General features: G+C 41.0%; 1 protein-coding gene across 4 annotated transcripts in view; it reads right to left on the bottom strand.

The window, feature by feature from the left end:
• Positions 1-3,018: 3,018 nt before the first annotated feature.
• LOC119722355 (zinc finger protein GLIS3-like) overlaps positions 3,019-18,383 on the bottom strand; it is a 58,577-nt gene continuing 43,212 nt past the window's right edge. For 3 of the 4 annotated variants that reach the window (XM_038192424.1, XM_038192423.1, XM_038192425.1), the window contains exons 8-9: positions 9,415-9,822; positions 3,019-4,616 (exon numbers count right to left, since the gene is read on the bottom strand). In XM_038192424.1, coding sequence (XP_038048352.1) covers positions 4,468-4,616; positions 9,415-9,822 — 557 coding nt within the window. In that variant the 3' untranslated portion in view covers positions 3,019-4,467. Of the gene's footprint in view, positions 4,617-6,438; positions 7,036-9,414; positions 9,823-18,383 lie in introns of those variants that run through there. The other variant, XM_038192426.1, reaches the window with a different exon arrangement.

Here is an 18,383-nt window from a genome sequence, read left to right as displayed (position 1 = left end):
AAGATTCAATTTTTATACTGGAAATACCTGATTTTTTAAAATCTAAAATTTAGCATAAAAAGTACATGATACTGTACCTATAACATTGATTACTGTACATGATTGAGGCAGATTCTCTTGTTTAAAAAATATCAATGTCTACAAGTTTTTTAAGCAAGCATCTGCATAGAATGATAAGTTGAAAGCTCAAGATCAGGGGTGCGTTTTGGCGGTCATAACCAAGAATTGGTTCGATGGTTTCTCTTTGGTTAATTGTTTTGGGAATTTGAGTACTACATGATCATGCGTAATTCTAATCCAATTAAAATTGCCGCAGAAATTCACAGACAAGAAACCACTGAACCAATTCTTGGTTATGACCGCCAAAACGCACCCCTGTTTTGGTTGAATATTTTTCTGATAAAATAAAAATTAATCTAACAAAATTTATTGATGTTTTTGAGTTTGAGGTTCTGCAGTTCCTTACACGGTTAAAACTACATCGTGTAAAGAAATTCATTTTGCACCCTAAATATAAATTCAATTTTCATATTAAAATATCTGGAATAAACCTTCTTTGAAATGGTATACATTGTCCATTCTCCGAAGTACAGTACTACATGTTTCGCACGTATCTCGTGTTTGGTCCTACGAGAAGGTACAGCAGCATATTTTTCTTTTAAACTAACTATATCTTCTGCAATATGTACAAAATATTAAACATAAGTACCTTCCTAGTTCCTACCAAACGTTCCTTGACCGAGCGATCACTAGTTTTCTCTCGTTACGACTTTGATCTTTATGTATGGACGTCGTGCACGACTGCGCTTTTTGCAATTAGACTAGGGAAGTTAATCTGGTCACACAGTGCACAAAATTCTATTCAATTGATTCAGCATGGCTTTTCACTGGGAGTCGAGGGCGGAGTGTGGCCTAGTGGTTTGGGTTCCTGACTTGTGATCAGAGGGTCAGGGGTCGAATCCAGCTGCTGGTCATATGTTGTGTCCTTGGGCAAGCCACTTCACCCCCACTTGCCTCTCTCCACCCAGGAGTATAAATGGGTACCGGCATTAGCTGGGGAGAAACCTGCGAGGACTGGCATCCCATCCAGGGGGAATAGAAATATTCGCAGTCATCGTTTCACGTTACTGAAACCGAAGATAAACGCCAGCCTGATGGGCCACATTGGCTCGTGACAGACTTTACACTTACAAGGGCGGAGAGGGCGGATCTAGAAAGGAGGAGGGGGGGGGGGGGGGAGGTGTGGGGGGAGGTGTGCCAGGTGCAGAAGGGCCTTTCTCAAGTGTAAAATGGCCTTATTTGAGAACATTTCGGTCACTGCTGGGGGGGTGGGGGCGTGGGAGGGTGTGGGGGTGTAAGGGGGGGGGGGGTTGAGTTTGTTTCTGCATTCAATAGGGGACGTTTAACAATAGAGGACAATAAGGTCCCCAATTCCGGAGAGGTCCCCGATTTGGATTCGTGTACAAAAAAAATGGGAGGTCTTCCTGAAAAGTTAAAGAGTACAAACAAAAGAGGGACAATAGGGGGCCCCCAATTGCAAGCAAATACACACTTGTGTGTGTGGGGGGGGGCGGGGCGTCTGGGAACAGGCGTCCCCCCCCAATAGATCCACTATTCAGGAAACCCTTTCACACCAGCAAATTCAACCCTGGGTAGGTCAAAGGTTGAGAGGCTGTGCCCGGGTGGAAAGTCAAACAAAAATCTAAGTATCAATTGTACTGCATACCTTGCCTGCCTGACTGTTGGGGCTCATACCACTTACGGTGGACCCTGTTAATGTCACCTTAGGAAGGTGATCGCGAGTTTTGAAAAGACGCTCCGTGCCACTGGCACAGGCAAAAAGCAGTGACTACCAGCTGTGTGACTGTCATTCCTTGACTGACGGGAGTAGGCCAAAGGACCCATCATTCAGTTCTTGCACGGAGTCCATACACAAAAAGACATTTTCAAGTTGTTGTCGCGGAAGGCATAACAAAAAATCTTTCTAAAAAAAACCTGTTCCAAAATTGTTCACAAAAAAAATCAGTACAAAACTTTTAACACGTATACACAACTCTTCCATCCTGGCTTCAATGTACACTTTAAAAAATATTACATTATAGTCTTAAATACTTTACAATGGACGGCAACACAAGTTACTTGTAGGAACTACGTTTCAGTGTCGTTAGGAAAAACTTTGCATTTTGGGGCAGTTTGGAGTAGGGATTTATACAGTTTCTATATTAGATCTGGTCACATATTCGGATTGTAACAAAATGGCAGTGTCTTGTTTACGATATGTTAAGTAATCAAAAAAGTACTATTGTAATTTTTGGAATATAAGCCGCAGCACACAAAAATCTGCAAATTAAGATTTGAAGTCGGCATGCAGCAGTACTAGTACACCCAGTTGTCGAAGACAGCTTTCACTCACGCATGGTCGGCCGGCCTGCCATACTTTTTACCGCTCGGTTTATTTTGTGGGACGTGCTTTCGGTTTGTTAATGACTTTCTTAATTTATAATTCATTTCAGCAACAGATCTCTTCTTATACCAGTACATTAAATACACACTTGAATCTCATTTTTATTCTTGAAGGCTCAGCGTATAAGCCGCCCTGTGTATAAGCTGCAGTATATATTTTCATGGGCAAATTCAACGTATAAGCCGCGGCTTATATTCCGAAAATTACGGCAGTTATACCTATATTTGGTAATATATGTGCCTTTAGACCCCATCCTTGTGTTAATACTAGTGAACATTTCACACTAAATGCAACACACAGGGAGTACATACACGTACATTGCAAATAACAAAGGTAACATTAGGTTCGTAAGAAATGCGCACTGGACGGATTGCGTAAGGGCATCAAATATACAATTAATACTCGATTCGCACCGGTAAAACTGTTGCACAATATTCCACACATTTTATCAATTCATTTTGTTTTTCAAAAATTGGACGGAGGTCAACTAAAACTTGGACGGAAGTCAAAAAAAATATTGAGAATCAATCGCAGAATTCAACATGGACGGTACGTTGGAATACAGACATTGCGTTGACACACTGGACGGAACTTAAAAATGCATTTGAAGAAAATAAATAAGAATTTTAGCTGGACGGTAATGGAATTTGCATGAATTTAAATGACGCGGGTAAGTCTTGGACATATCAAGTTTAACATTGTGACGCCACTACTTTTCAATCTTTTTGTACAAAAAAAAGTTTTGGGGGGCAAAAATATCAAACTCCCTTAGTTACCAACGACTAACAAAAAATAATTCAATTTTTTTCTGTGTATTTTCCAAAACTTTTTTTTTGGGGGGGGGGCGCAAAACCCTTCACTTTCAAAATCGCTCTCCAACTACAGATATATTTTACACTCAATATACAGAAAGAAAAGTAACTGCAAATTCTACATACACTGGAATCTTATAAATAACTTTTTTTTATTAAAAAAAAAGGTGAAAAAAGACTCCAAAATGCTGTTTGTAATTATATGAAGATTGTCTAATTTGCCGTATCACAAAATGGGCGGACTCCAAAATTGATTGCTTTTTGTACAGATGTATTCATAAAAATTGCTCTAGTTCATTGATTTTTTTTTTTATTTACGAAATTTATACTAACTCTCAATAAAATATATCATTTCTTTCACTATGTACATTTGTTTTTGCAACAATACTTTGTGTTTTTATAATGCTGTATTTTCAGAATAAAAAAAAAACAAAGTCGTTTCGATCAACTGTTTAAAAGTTTTTTCCTTGTTTCAGAAACCCCTATTAAAATTGGATTTTTCTAAACTAAGACTATTTCAGTTTTGTTCTTTGTACTCTAGACTCACACAATTAGATTTCATAAGCGAAATTAAAAATTTTTGGGGAACAACAAAATCAGTAAAAACTACCATCTGAATACCATGCAACCAACTCCCACCATTCACCATGGTCACGTCTTGTTTGCAGACAAGAGTTACATACCAAACGATAAAATGTCTACATCAAACTAAAAAAAAAAAAAACAACTCAAAAAATTGATGACGTCACATACATGTAGGTTTCAACCAATCGGTAAACACTTTTTTGACTTGCCGCACAATTCGACCAATCACATGAAGGATTGTGCAGACGCGCTGTCAAAGATACTACGCACGCCCAGTGAATCCGTAACCACCCAATATAAACAACAACAAAACCAGAGGACTACATTGACACCAACAGTTTCAAACTTCAAAGCGAGACATCAACACATTGTATGTAAAACATCGTCAACCAATAACGGGCAAGCTTTAAAACTTTACAATTACCAATCAAATTTCAAATTGTAACATGATTGTCAATCACGTTACTTTTAAAACACATCCAATCAACCAATGAAAACCTTCGACACTGATCCACCAATCGTCTGGTTTGTTCTAACTCTGGCGCCACGTGAGCCAGCCAATCACAGGTGACCTTTCATTCAGATCCACCAATCAGAGGAGGGGGGTTATGAGGGGCCGTCGGCGTAGACGGCTGACAGCTGGCTGGGGCAACGGTCCACGGCGTTCATCTGCAGAAGGGGGCTGTCGTCTAGGGAACGGCCGGCGCTCAGAATGCTGAACTCACCCGGACTTCCTGGCATGTCTCCAGTAAGACCTGAAAAATTACCCAAGAAAAAAAAAATGTAAGGAGTTTAAAAAGGTCTCTAGTGTTAGAGTGTCCTACATCAAAAATATAAAAGGACAAACACAAGACAAAAGCAAAGCAAAGCATTGGGAACAAATGGCAAATACACCACTGATCTCTATCACTGACATGGTTAGGCAGTCACAGTGCAGTGCCGACGCGACACGTCTGCCATTTTATTTTAGTTCACCCAAAAGAAGTGCGGGCTGCATGCCTCATAGGACTAAAACAACGTGTACGTCACAGCACGATGCTAGGTGAACTTAAAGGGCCCCTCGGCAGCATCGGGCCCAATGGGCCAAACAATAAATGGCCGCCTGTCCATGTCAGTGATAGAAATCAGAACAAATTTACAAGCACAATGCTAGATATGGGTTCCTTGCAGGGAGGTTTTAGGACACTGAGCTAGAAGTAGTTACACATTTCAGAATGAGAGTGCTCCACATCGGCAGTGCACACTGGCGTAATGTGCCGGTTCGCACATGTCCAAGCCAAACCCCACAGCCCAACTTAATGGCTCTGTGTTTCTGTAAGCTAAGAATTTTCTTTCAATAAGCCATTTGCGAATTAAATTTGAGTAACATCTGGTACCCTGACTTGCTTGAATGCTTGGCATATTTTAACTTTGAATTCTCCAGACCAAAGAGACTGTTGCTATATCATGTGATTCGGGGCAAGCCTTATGCTAGCAACCCCCAGCTCCGGCATGGTCTGGTGTCTTTGTGCCATTCTTACCCATTGTGAACAATGTATCAATGCTGAGCGTCTCTTACGTAACTATGCAAGAGCTTGCCCCGAATCATGTGATATTGCAACAGTGTCGTTAGTCTGGTGAATTTAAAATTATCATGTGCTAAGCATTATGAGCAAGTCAGTGTACCAGATGTTATTCAAATGTAACTCGCAAAGGGTATAGGTTATTCGCAAATGGCTTATTGTGGCAGAACGCTTTGTATTCACGGTAAGCGCGTCTACACGTGTGCATCCCATAACAAAGACATCTCTGCTTACAAGGTGATCGAGCGCAGAACGTACTGGCACTGTAAGCATGGAACGGTGATCTATGAGCATGGAAATCTGTGGTTAGCAGAGCCATGAAATTGCGCACTGCACTTAAACATTTCTAACATCCAATTACATGTGTGGGCAACTTCAGCAAAGTGTGGGCCCTTTTCATCATATACAACTCCACATAACTGAGAACATTTGAGTGGTGAAATGACGCGCAGTGTCCTCGTGCAACTCCAACAACCAGACATTGCTGTGTTTCATCACTAGAGGACGTGGTTGTGCATGGAACCCATATAACGACACAAACTGGAAAGCATCCAATTCTCATACATGTATGACAAGAGTTCTCTCCCTTCTTACAAAGGGGGGGGGGGGGGGGCTCAACAGGGCAAACTTTGAAAGCCATGTCTGAACATGGCTTTGAGAGCTATGGGAACGGCTATTGTCAGCTTGTTCCTATGTAGTTGTAATGGGTGAAGATTTAGGCAACAGATTTTGACGCGGCCAAAGATTCTTAATACAGGAACCAAGCCACCATGATTGCTGCAGATATCATGAAGCATGATCACGATTCATGAGAAGCCAGCAGTACCACACCAAAGACAATAGAACAATGCACCACGTCAAGCTACGTTTGTGTGAATGAATGGAGTGATCTGTTTGCATCTCCCCCCCCCCCCAGAAGAAAGCTAAGGTAAACCTTGTAAAGCTGGTCCCAGAGTGCACACAATTTGATTTAATTGATTCAGGAGAACGATTGACTGGAAGTCTTTTCATGCATGCATATGGTCTACACAATATGTGGGTTCAGTAGCCCATTCATTGGCGTTACGGGGTATCCTATACGATACAACTGCCCGGTGCACAAGTGGAAGTCAGTCTGTCTGTCAGTCAGGCGCAAAGGGCATGCCAGGGTGGCCCCCTGGGACCAGCAAAAATGAAAAGAAATGACAACAGGGAGGGGGCTATTTAAGATATTTGGCCACTATAGACAGGTGGACCTGCATACAAATCTCACTGCTTCCATTGCAGTTGGATCCTTGAGAATCAATGGCTGGCCACATTGGCCAGGTCGGCACATTTTTCACTTAATATACCACAGCGAAATATAATCACGACTGCTTTGAAAAATGCGACAGAGAGGATTTCTTTTTTTAGGTGAGGGAGAGTTTCAAATGCTTAAGCCAGAAAAAAAGCCCTGTTCAAAGTACCACCACCACACCACTTCCACCGCCGAAGCATGGAATGTCGCAAGGGGTTGCAAACACAGCTATACACAACAAATGTAACACTTTTCACAAGCACAATGATTTCACCGATTTGGACTACCTACCCTCTCCGAAAACTTATTGGGCTTATTGTCATAAAACTTCATATCCTGTGGATGGATTGTATAAGGGAGCAAAAAATTACATGCATCAGTTAGCTCTTGTACAAGTACATGTGCCTAACGAAACGTTAAAACAAGCAATGGTATAACTTAGTGATTTAGGCATCGACTCTTTCAATATCTGGGATAAATTGGGGACATGTTTATCGACAATTTGCCCATAGTCTTGGGTATATGTTGCTGGATTCTGAACAACTTCCCCGGACTCTGTAAAGCTATAAAGTTATCAGCATTGTTTACCCTCATTGCAAGAAGATTCCGGGAACGTTGTTCCAAATCCTTTAACAAATACAGGGTGAGTCAAACAAAACGAAACCCAAATGTCGGGACCATTGTTTTAGTGAAGTTTTGCATGTAGTACTTTCAAATCTCGGATATGACAGCCCAATTCTTAACCTTTCTTTTAGTACAAGAATCATTCAAATCACTACTTTTCAAGTTATGGAATTTTAAACACAACCGCCGTTTTAAGGTTCTGTCCACGGATCACAAAAAGGCAAGTGTTCTTTCAGCAAAACAGAAACAAATCACATAGGGATGTGTGTGAATTGTTTTCGTTTTGCTGAAAGAACGCACACCTTTTTTGTGATCTGTGGACAGAACTTTAAAACGGCGGTTGTGTTTAAAATTCCGTAACTTGAAAAGTACATGAGTGATTTGAATGATTCTTGTTCTTAAACAAAGCTTATGAATTGGGCTTTCATATCCTAGATTTTGAAAGTGCTACATGCAGAACTTCACGAAAACAATGGTCCCGACATTTGGGCTTCATTCTTTTTGACTCACCCTGTACTCAAGACACTGATGGGCCTATTACGGACAAACTTTTCAACTTTTATCCCAGATATTTATTGAGATGGCTGCTTACTTAATAGCACATGCAGCAACACTTCACCTAATTCATGGATTGGATAAAAGCTTTTTTAATTTTTCACATTTCAAATTTATTTTTAATGTTAGCCCTTTTCAAATAAAAATGGGGCATGTTGGCAAGCCAAAGTTTTAACTGTGATGGGTTTTCCATTGTGAAACTATAAGAATTTGAGGATTCTTGAAGTTCAAACCTATCTCTAGCTATGCGTGAATGTGCAGATGGCACACCAAATCTCCCAGTGTTTAAATAAGAACATTTTCTGAGATTCAGACCGACCATCTTCGGCCTTTTACACTCTGTAAACATTTCCTGATGGCCCGTGAGTTGAATCCCAAGATTTTGGCGATCCCTTTCACACGGCTTCTACATGGGTCTAGCGCTCTTTATAACACCTCACCCACAGATTCTATCTCTTGATTGGCCGAGAGCGAGTCACATGGCACTTTCTATTTTTGCTATCTTTCCATGCACGGCCCAAAGTACTATACCCGTAGCAACCAAAGCACTATACCATTAGCAACCAAAGTACTATATCCACGGTGCGGTATTTGTGTGCGAACTGCATGCTGGTGTCCGCGTTGAGCGTTGCGCGTAGTGCGTATTGTTCCCAAGAGAGCGCGCAACAGAGTTGGGTTCAAACATTTCGTGAAGGGGTGGTTTGGAAGAGAGAACTACGTTTTCCACCAAGTTTGTATTGAAATAGATGTTTATTTTAACTGTGTTTAGATTTAAATAATATAAAATATTAAAAACCTAGCAGAATCTGTGGGTGAAGTGTTTTTCAAACAAATACTGAATACTTTATCTCGTGTTGAAGTAAAACTAGCCTCCCTCGGTGATCCATGGAGCATTTTATTTTCTCGAGGCGAATAGAATGTCCATGCCTCACCTCAAGAGGCTAGTTCTACTATACCACTCGAAGCATTCAATATTTGTATCATGTGGTTAAAGAGGTTGTGGAATGCTCGAAGACATTTCCATCATTTTTCGGGTATATATAGCCTAAGGTGTGATGAAATAAAAACGACTATTGTTTCTGTCATAAAATGAGTACAAAAGGTACTTTTGAGAGCTGTTTTTCAAGTCCTGTCATGCCTGTTTCGACCCGAACGTGCAATTTGTGTAAAAGTCGTCGTTGCGGGCAGCAAACAAAACACAGTAGATCGTGACGTAATAAACAGGACTCCCGATGCAGAGTAGCATAAACGAGTCCTGTTTATTACGTCACGATTTACTGTGTTTTGTTTGCTTCCCGCAACGACGACTTTTACACAAATTGCACGTTCGGGTCGAAACAGGACCTGAAAATAGCTCTCAAAAGTACCCTTTGTACTCATTTCATGACAGAAACAATAGTCGTGTTTATTTCATCACACCTTAGGCTACATATACCCAAAAAATGACGGAAATGTCTTCGAGCATTCCACAACCTCTTTAAAACTCAGCCCTGATCAGGTCCATCTATAGCGTGAAAATTCTACTTGTTTACAAACCTCTGTCAGAGCTGGAGTGCGCGGACAACACCCTCTCAATGGCCTCGTACTGGGCCGGCGTAGGGGACAGCGTCTCCTCAAACGTGGGGATCGGGTACAGACCCCGGGGGCTGGGGATGTGTCTCAGCTGCTTGTAGTAGTTGTTGTTGTTGTTGTTGGTGACGGAGGGGCGGGGCACGGGCTGCAGCGTCTGGAACGTCAGGCTGGGTCGCGTGGTCGCGTGTAGCCGCATGTGGCTGATGGGCGGCGGCATGGCCCGCCCCGGGGCGTCCGATTGGGAGGCGGGGGCCGTCAGGGGCGGGGCTGGGGCGGTTAAGGTTAAGGTTAAGGGCGGGGCCGGGGCTATAAGGGGCGGGGGTGGCGGTTTGGCTGGCAGCTGGATTTGTATCCTCGGAGTGATGTTTATACCTGCAGAGAGTAATGGAGAAAAAAAACAATGTTTATAAATCAAAATTTTTCTATCAAGTAAACTGCAATTACACACACAGAGCCAGTCATCTTTGCGTGAGCATCAGGCGTCGTCGGCAATACGCTCAAATGTCACTCCAAGACTGGTCTCCCCCAACTCTCCCTTCCTTACCGTTGAGGGGGTACTTGTGCACGGAGCTCCATACAGTGTAGAACAGTGTAATACAAGTGCTTAGGGGTTAATTTAACTGTCATCTTAAGCATTTTCATACACATGAATTTTGTGTAAAGTCCTGTTCACACTGTCCAAAATCTCCGGGTTGGAACCGGATCGAACCCCGAGATCTTTTTCAACCCTTTTCCCATTTCTAAAATTTCAACCCCGTTCCGAGCTGGGTAGCATGCTCTAGCTGGATCGAAATACCGGTAGACCCTGGCAGGGACCAGGGTTGAAATTCTCAACCCGGATCGAATTGCATTTTTCGTTGCATGGTTCACGTAGCGGCCGGTTCGTTTAAAGAACAGTGCGAACGTTGCGTCTTTCCGATCCATGTCGAAAACAACCTGGGCTGAACCAGGTTGGATCCGGGTTGGTTTCAACAGGGTTTGAAACAGAGATAGTGTGAAAAGGCCTTAATTCACCTAGAAATGAAGCCACAAGAGGGCGCTGTTCAATCCTACCATAGAAATTACTCCACAGTGTTACAAAAAACCTCTTTAACAGTACAAATATCAAGAAAACCAAACAAATCAACACAGCAGCCTGGTCCCCCCAGATGCCGTGTCAATCACCCACACTGACAGGTTAGCGTGATTGCGGGCACCATGCCAAGGGCAATACAGCCAGCTGAGGTTTGTTGATTCAGATTTGGAAAAATGTGAATTTTTGTTTGTTTGTGGCCCATATTTATGTTTTCTATTTCTGCTTGTCAGGGGCTGAAATGCCTTCAGGTCGTTAAGTACCCGACTGACAGCGGCAAAACTATTTTGGAAGTTGGGGGGAGAAGGGAATCATATAAATGTGCATCTTTCATCAAATCAAACTAATTTCTTTAAGTTGAAAAGTTAAAACACCCATCGAAAATGTCTTTCAAAGTTCTGTTTTGGGTATGAATATTTGTTGTGATTACCTTTGCAGCATAAGATACAATATTTCTCAGGAAAATTCCTTCGGTTGAAACGTTAAAAACTCAATCTAAAATGTCTATTGAAGTATTGTTTTTTGTATAAAAAGTTTGTTCGGGTTAACTTTACAGCATAAAAATACAATACTAGAAATGTGTTTGTGGACAAACACAAGTTGTTTCGAATGCCCCTTCAATGTGACATCACGTGAAGTGTGATGAAGTCACTTGAATTTTCATCCATAACACACCCTGGTATAGGTTGCAAGTTACAACCGAATTCGAAGCCTGATATCTTCCGAACTAAGTCTGATTGGGTCAAAATTTGTGAGTATAGACGGGACTTGTTATACATGAAGATACATGTATAACATGAAGATTGAAGTGACGTCATCATACGTCATGTGACGTCACATTAAAGGGGCACTTTTTCTAAGGACTATATCTAAAGAACTCCAGATCCGATTAGGTTTTTACTTGTATGTAGCTATACCGGGATGTGTTATAGATGAAAAATCAAGTGACTTCATTGTGACGTTATCATACTTCATGTGACCTCACATTAAAGGGGCATTCGAAACAACTGGTGTTTGTCCACAAACACATTTCTAGTTTTTATTATTATATTATACAAAAGACAACAACAACAGCAAAGTTGGTAAAAAAAAAAAAAAAAATTGTTTTTCATTTGGCACTTTTGCATCTTTGCTACATCGTGTAGGCCTAAAGGACATTCAATACTGAACATTTAAAACCAAAAATCCCCCCCCCAAAAAAATTCTATGCAATTCTCTGTACTTATTAACATATCTCCTCAATTCTAATCCTTCCTTTTGAATTTAACATATCTACATTACTACATGCATTTCGAAAGATCTTAACAATAGGACAAAGACAACAGATTATGCATGTACATGTACCTGCACACTAAGAAGAAATGCCAACATCGATTAGAGATACCGTTAAGCAGAAATGCACACTTGTTCCAGTGGGTTGCAAATGTTAATGCACACGTACATGTATGTACAACACGAACAGGTGATATTGCAGCTGGGTTAACATTGAGTAACCCCCAATGCAAACAAGCAGTAAGACCAACTGACAAAATCTCTGCAGCAACGAATAGGACTTCATTCTTCACTTCTTCTTTTTTGGGGGGCTTATTCCAGAAGTCCGGCTCAGACCTTACTCATGAGGAAGCCATTTTGGATCATGTTCCCTGAATGTATTTTATAAATTGTAAACTGTTGAATGGGATGGTGCCAGACTATTTATGCATTCCAAGCCTCACTTTCAATTTTTTTTTTTAAATGTGGCTTAAAACATTAGGGTTTGTTCAATCACAATTTTTTTTAATTATTCATCAGAGCAGACTGGTATTAATTTGTAATTAATTTTATTTCATTGCTTTTATTTCTCAATATGCAAGTTCCAAAAATGAAGACTTTACCTAGCTTTCAATTTAATGTAGTCGACTCGAGAATAAAGCCTATAGTCTCTTTTTTGGAGGTAATTTGACTGACTGACTGACTGACTGACTCCCCGACTCCCCATCACTTGCGATTTAGAATGGTTGTAGTCTATTGAATAGAGCTGGGCAGTGCTATTGTATAGGATTACCTCCTAACACCAACGGATGGGCTAAATCCAGCTTGGGACCAGTTTTACTAGACTTGCCTAATCTTGTTGTAAATGAAAAAAAAAATGTTACACATGCACAACATTAAGACCCTCCACTGAGACTTTTCGTTGAGAAGGGTCTTACAGAAATCACTTGTTTTCTTTTTGAATATGAGTCTGTAGAATTTCAGTCTTGTAACACTAACTTACAAATATTTTCCAGAAATGTAGACAACATCCCCCACCAACACAAACCAACACCTATATTAAGCATAACTACCCAGTTTTCTAAATATGGTTCATATTTTGAGTGGCCAGTTTTTTTTACCAAGAAAAACCCTGGAGCTACAAGACTCAGACAAAACATTTCCAAAAATCCCAGGAGGAAAATATTGGATTTCCTGAACTTGTCGCCGGCCCTCATTATATGCAAATGTCATCTAAGTTTGACATGTATGTGTTCATGTACATGTCTGGCCTTTCAATGACCAATTTAAGCAAATAAAAAAAAAACTAGGATCATCGTAAATTTCTTCCGAATTCCTAGGAGAAATGAATCCATGAAATGGTCTAGCTGATAGGCCACTGCCAGCTGGAGTACACTTACAAAGACCACAGTTTGTCTTACACTGACGCAAGCACCCTCGCATAACTCCCATTATTTTTTCAGGAGGCACGCATCCGAGGGTCACGGCCAAGTTTTATTATTATTTTTTTTATGGACGGCTGACAGATACACTAGGTTCATGTTTCATGAAAAGCCCAGCCTGCCAAGGCCTTGCAGTGGATGATATTGCATTGCATCAGAGGGTACTGCACCTAGCCAGACAGTCTGTGGTACCTCCTAGGTCTGGTATAACTAGAACAAGCATGAATGTTTTTGGCGGTGTTAGATGACAAATATGCGCACCAAGTGTGAACCCTGATGGTTGCAGACCAGTAAATAAACTGCCATAGACCCCAATGATAAATGCCCTCACTTCAAAAATTCGGGAAAAATACTCACAACTCTCTGAGGTTTTCAAGACACACATCACATTAAAGCTAATTTCATCATCTTTCATTTTCTTTTCAATTGTCGGGGGGTTAACTGATGACTTTTAGGAGAAAAGTCCATCCGAAGATGATCACCCCTTAAAATGGTCCTGAAGCCCATCGCCATTTATAAAAACGATGCCAACACTCCATTGCAAAATAGAGCGCTTTTAGGGCTCCAATTTCATCCAAATTGCACAGAACTACAAGCTCACAGTCCTGTGCACGGCTTCCACCCATATTTTTTACAAACCCTCAAGTTCATGGCCCACAATATGCTCAAATAACGAAGAATTTCAGGGCATGCAAATTGTGATTTGGCCGGCGTAGGCGATTTTGGCCTGCAACCTGATACAGCCTAAACTGATATCTTTATAATCAAGAACTGAACAGTCTGAGATGTACTTTGTGAATGCATGTTTGTTTCCATGACCCCATTGCGACAAGTATCGTTGTCACCCACTCATTCCTGCACCCAGTTTCATGAAACTCATCGTAACTAACGATGCATCCCTGCGAGGCATTGTATCTTACGATGCGTCGCAGCTGCGACATGCCCTGTGATTCATTTCACAAAATGCGTCGTAAGTGCGACGTACCGTAGGTGTATTTACAGCACAACACGATGACTGTTATTACGTATTTATTATACGCACCGTATATAATAGTCATCTGATATTCAGCAAAGAGTCGTCAGATCTCCTCTCAAAAAGTTTTTAAAACGTAAAACAAAATGGCGGACATATAATGCAGTTTTAATGGCAAACAAGGTTGCGTTGGACTGTCAGCTACTTCGAAATTTCAACTGCAATATTCCAGGCAAATACAACTTCACCCACATTGTCTCGGTATTATAGTCTCGTTTATTAATTTTTTTATTGCATGAAACTGGCTAAGAAAAGACGCTTCTTGCTATGACCAAAAGACAAGTAGTAACTTGCGACGTGTTTTGAAACATTGGCAAGGAACTTACGATGCGTTCAACGCATCCTAAGTTCGATGAAATGGATTACACTACGTGTTGCAAGTTGCAACGCGTTGCAGCGCTTCATGCAATTGGGTGCAGTACTGCGCCAAACTGCCCTACCTATTACTCCTTAAACTGCCCCAAACCGCCACAGCACTGTACAGTATTTTGGATTCAACAAGGAGCAAGTACAATGTAATACAATGTAACACAATGTAACACAATGTAACACAATGTAACACAATGTAACACAATGTAATACAATGTAATACAATGTAATACAATGTAACACAATGTAATACAAGTGCTAATGGGTTCAAGTCTTATTCCAGATAGTAATGCTATCAGCATGTGTCACTCCAGCACAATCCTTTATTATAGTAAATTCTTGGAAAATGCCTAAAGGCTTTGGCCGGAATACTGGAAAGTCACTTTCTTGAAGTTGAAAGAACCACAGCAAATTCCGGACATTTTCTGGGTGCATTGTATTAAAATTCAGGGATGAGTTTCTTGTTACAGTATTCCAGAACCATTAAAGTTCTCTCCAAGTTTAGTGAATTAGGTAGGTGCAGTGGTTCATTCCACTTCTTGACCCGAGTCCAAATTCAACCACAGTCAACATATGGATTGCGTTTTTAGTCCCTTATTGGATAATTGGGGTTTTAGTCAAATTTGATCAAGTCCTGTTATTCATGCTATCAATATTCCCTTCAAGGTATAGTACATCATTTGTAATTTGTGCATTATGTTGGTTTGAGGCAACAAAAGTGCTCAAAATCTAAAGAAGGACGCTTAATAACTAGCCTGATCAGGTTTCAGCTCTGTGAATGTTGTAGATTTTGAGAAAACACTATTCTAGGATCTCGATTTCAAATCAAAAGTTGCAGAGTCGAGTTTTGAATTGCGCCCGAAATCAGCATCCGGGACACTTTATCATTCAGCTGATTGCAGCTACGTGATGTCACGCACTGCACCCACGAATTATAGCAACCGTGCGCACGCGTGTCGTGTCAACGCTTGCACGCACCCATTCACGTGGCTTCGCCGAATTAAAAACAAACTACTAACGGAAAGTTCAAAAGATGAGTCTTTATCTGCATCTTTGGAAATGGCCTTCTTTCATTGTTTTCTTCAAAATGAAAGCATGCCAGAAAGAATAATTTTACAGGGAGTTTAGTGCCATTACTATGTTTAATTAAACCAAGTATGCTTTTCAACAATAATTACGTCAGTTACTTTTTGGATAGCTGCAAATGATGTACTCTCCATTTAAAATATAGAGACCGCTCAAATTTTTTGAATATTTGAATAAAAAAATTGCTACTTGGATATTCGGTACATTCCACACAGCACTATTGTGAAGGTACTTAGCCTGACCCCATCTTTTGAACCCCAAACTAAATTCTCCATTAACCAGTCCACAAAAGATCATCGATGTTACAGGATTTTCCCACACTCTCCATTTTCCTGACAACAAGAGAATTTTGTTTTGTTCAATGAAGCAAATTTTTGTTTTCGAAGTTCTGACGCAAGCTTGTAAATGTCAAAGTTAGATATCTGCTATTGTGCAAAGTAAACACAACAATCTGTTGTAGGGAAAATAATGCGATTAACGCACCGTTACAGGCAGAAAGCCCTTCACATTGTCTGCAGACAACAATTACCGAACAACAGAAGCCTATCTATAGAAGGTGAAAACACTCCCGCAACAGATTCCCACCGTACCTTGCCTTTTGAAAACATTTTCCCATGAAGTTTCTTCCCGATCACACCCTAGAATCATTAGCCTGTGTAAAAGACACTCCTTAACGGTAGGGTAGCTCATTTGTCATTTGTGCTTTTTTTCCGTTTGAACAACAAAAGTACTCAAATTCTAAAGACGGTTGCTTAACAACTAACCTGATGAACTTTTAGCTCAGTGAATGCTGTTTATTCGGAGAAAACAATATCCTAGGATTTCGGTTTCAATTTAAAAGTTGAAGAGACATGATTTGAATTGCCCTCGAATTCAGCGTCCGGGACACTTTCTCATTCAGCCAATTGCAGCTACACGATGTCTCGCACTGAACGGACTCGCCATATTACAAACCATTTCTAACAGAAATTTCCAAAAATGCGTCAATTGACACATCTTTTTGGATATGACCTTCTTTTATAGTTTACTTCAAAATGACACAGCATGCCGGAACAAATAATGTACTTGTACGAGTACGTCTCCCTTGAATTTTGAACCGTTTGCAAGAGTTTTGAATACTTCTGAACTTTTTAATTCCTCTCAATCATTTCATAATGTTTCATATCACCTGCTGATTGTAGTTCAATGACTTAAAGCTTTCTGCTCACTTCTGTAACCACAAAGAATCCAATACATAAAAAAAGAGTAAAATCAGAACAATTGCTGGTCTGTTTCTGAACACTAACGAAGAACAGAAGTACTTAAGTTTTTCCCCCCAAGTCAGAAAAATCCCACCTCTGATCATCAAACTTGCAATTATTCCCACTGCCAAACTAAGAAATCCCTCATGCAGCAAACAAACAATTTACATGTACGGCTTTTTGAAAAAAAGTGACCCTCAACGGCCCATTCAAATCAGCAGGCCACTCTGTCCTCAATAGTGACCTTGAAATAGGAAGAGTTCAACAGCCAACTTGCTAGCTTTCCACTGCACTGGGCAATGACATATAATAACACGTACTGTAAAGGATATTTAACACATTGATATCCGTTTCTATTCACGATAACCTCCCGTGCTTTCAGTTCTTGGCTGTGAGTTTGATTGCTGCTTTTTTCCCACCACTATGGGTCAATCACCCACGTACTATTCACAACGTTGGTTTTTTTTGTAATGCAAGGAAAAACATCAATTGTGCCCTCTGGATTTTTCGCACAATTACTCAATTGACAAACAAGTTGGTGCACAGCGCCAACAAACATGTTACTGCCAATCTGTAAATCTACAACTACCGATTGTTGTCCCAGATACTGCCAGCCCGAATTTCTTAAGCCAGTTTGAAAGGATTTAACTCGTATCATGATCCTTTTAAAGGTACACAGTTGTCTGCAGATTGCCAAATTTGAGTGGTAACCATATTTTGTGCTAACCACAGTAACTCTATGTCGTAGATCTGGATCTTACGTTTACGGAGAAATATGATGAACAACCCTGTTTGTTTTACATATTTGGCCAAGGACTCCTTCCTGTTTGACTTTTTATCCTTTTCGCATCTTTCTTCTGATTGAGGGGTCTTGAATACTTGTGGGTGGGGTGGGGGTGGGGGAGGGGGATTGGCTGAAGTCCTTTGAGGCCCCATGTCATGTGGCATAGTGACTGGGGGGGGGGATTGAACCCCCTCCCAACACAAAAGAAAAAAAAGGTTTGGGAGGGGGTGGTGGGACAGAGCGGAGGGGATAACCGCGCATCGGTTCAACGCACTGAGCGCGCTCTCTGCACACGGCACGTTTGTGTCTGGGGCACTGTATGCCGATGAACTTTAAACCATCATCACGGCCGTCAGACAAATTGCATTTTGGGGGAAAATTTTTTTCAACCCCCACGATGACAAAATTCTAATTCCCGCCCCCCCCCCCCCCCTCCTCCCCCACCACCCAACTTAAACATCACTGGTGGAGACTTTCAAGTCTGTGGCAAACTGGTTGTGACCGACTGAACAGTCAAGTCATGACACGAATTTTGCACTTTCGATAAAAACAAGTGGCCAACAATTCCCTAACGGTGTCATATCCAATCTGAACCCTAGTTCATAAACGGCAAAAACTGCCTTTGGCATTTTCTGTCGGGGAAGCTTGTCTCCCG

The sequence above is a fragment of the Patiria miniata genome, unplaced genomic scaffold, assembly GCF_015706575.1.
Source record: "Patiria miniata isolate m_02_andy unplaced genomic scaffold, ASM1570657v1 HiC_scaffold_15, whole genome shotgun sequence".
Lineage (NCBI taxonomy): Eukaryota > Metazoa > Echinodermata > Asteroidea > Valvatida > Asterinidae > Patiria > Patiria miniata.
The sequence above is the reverse complement of the archived record's forward strand: the minus strand, read 5'-3'. Positions and strand labels throughout refer to the sequence as shown.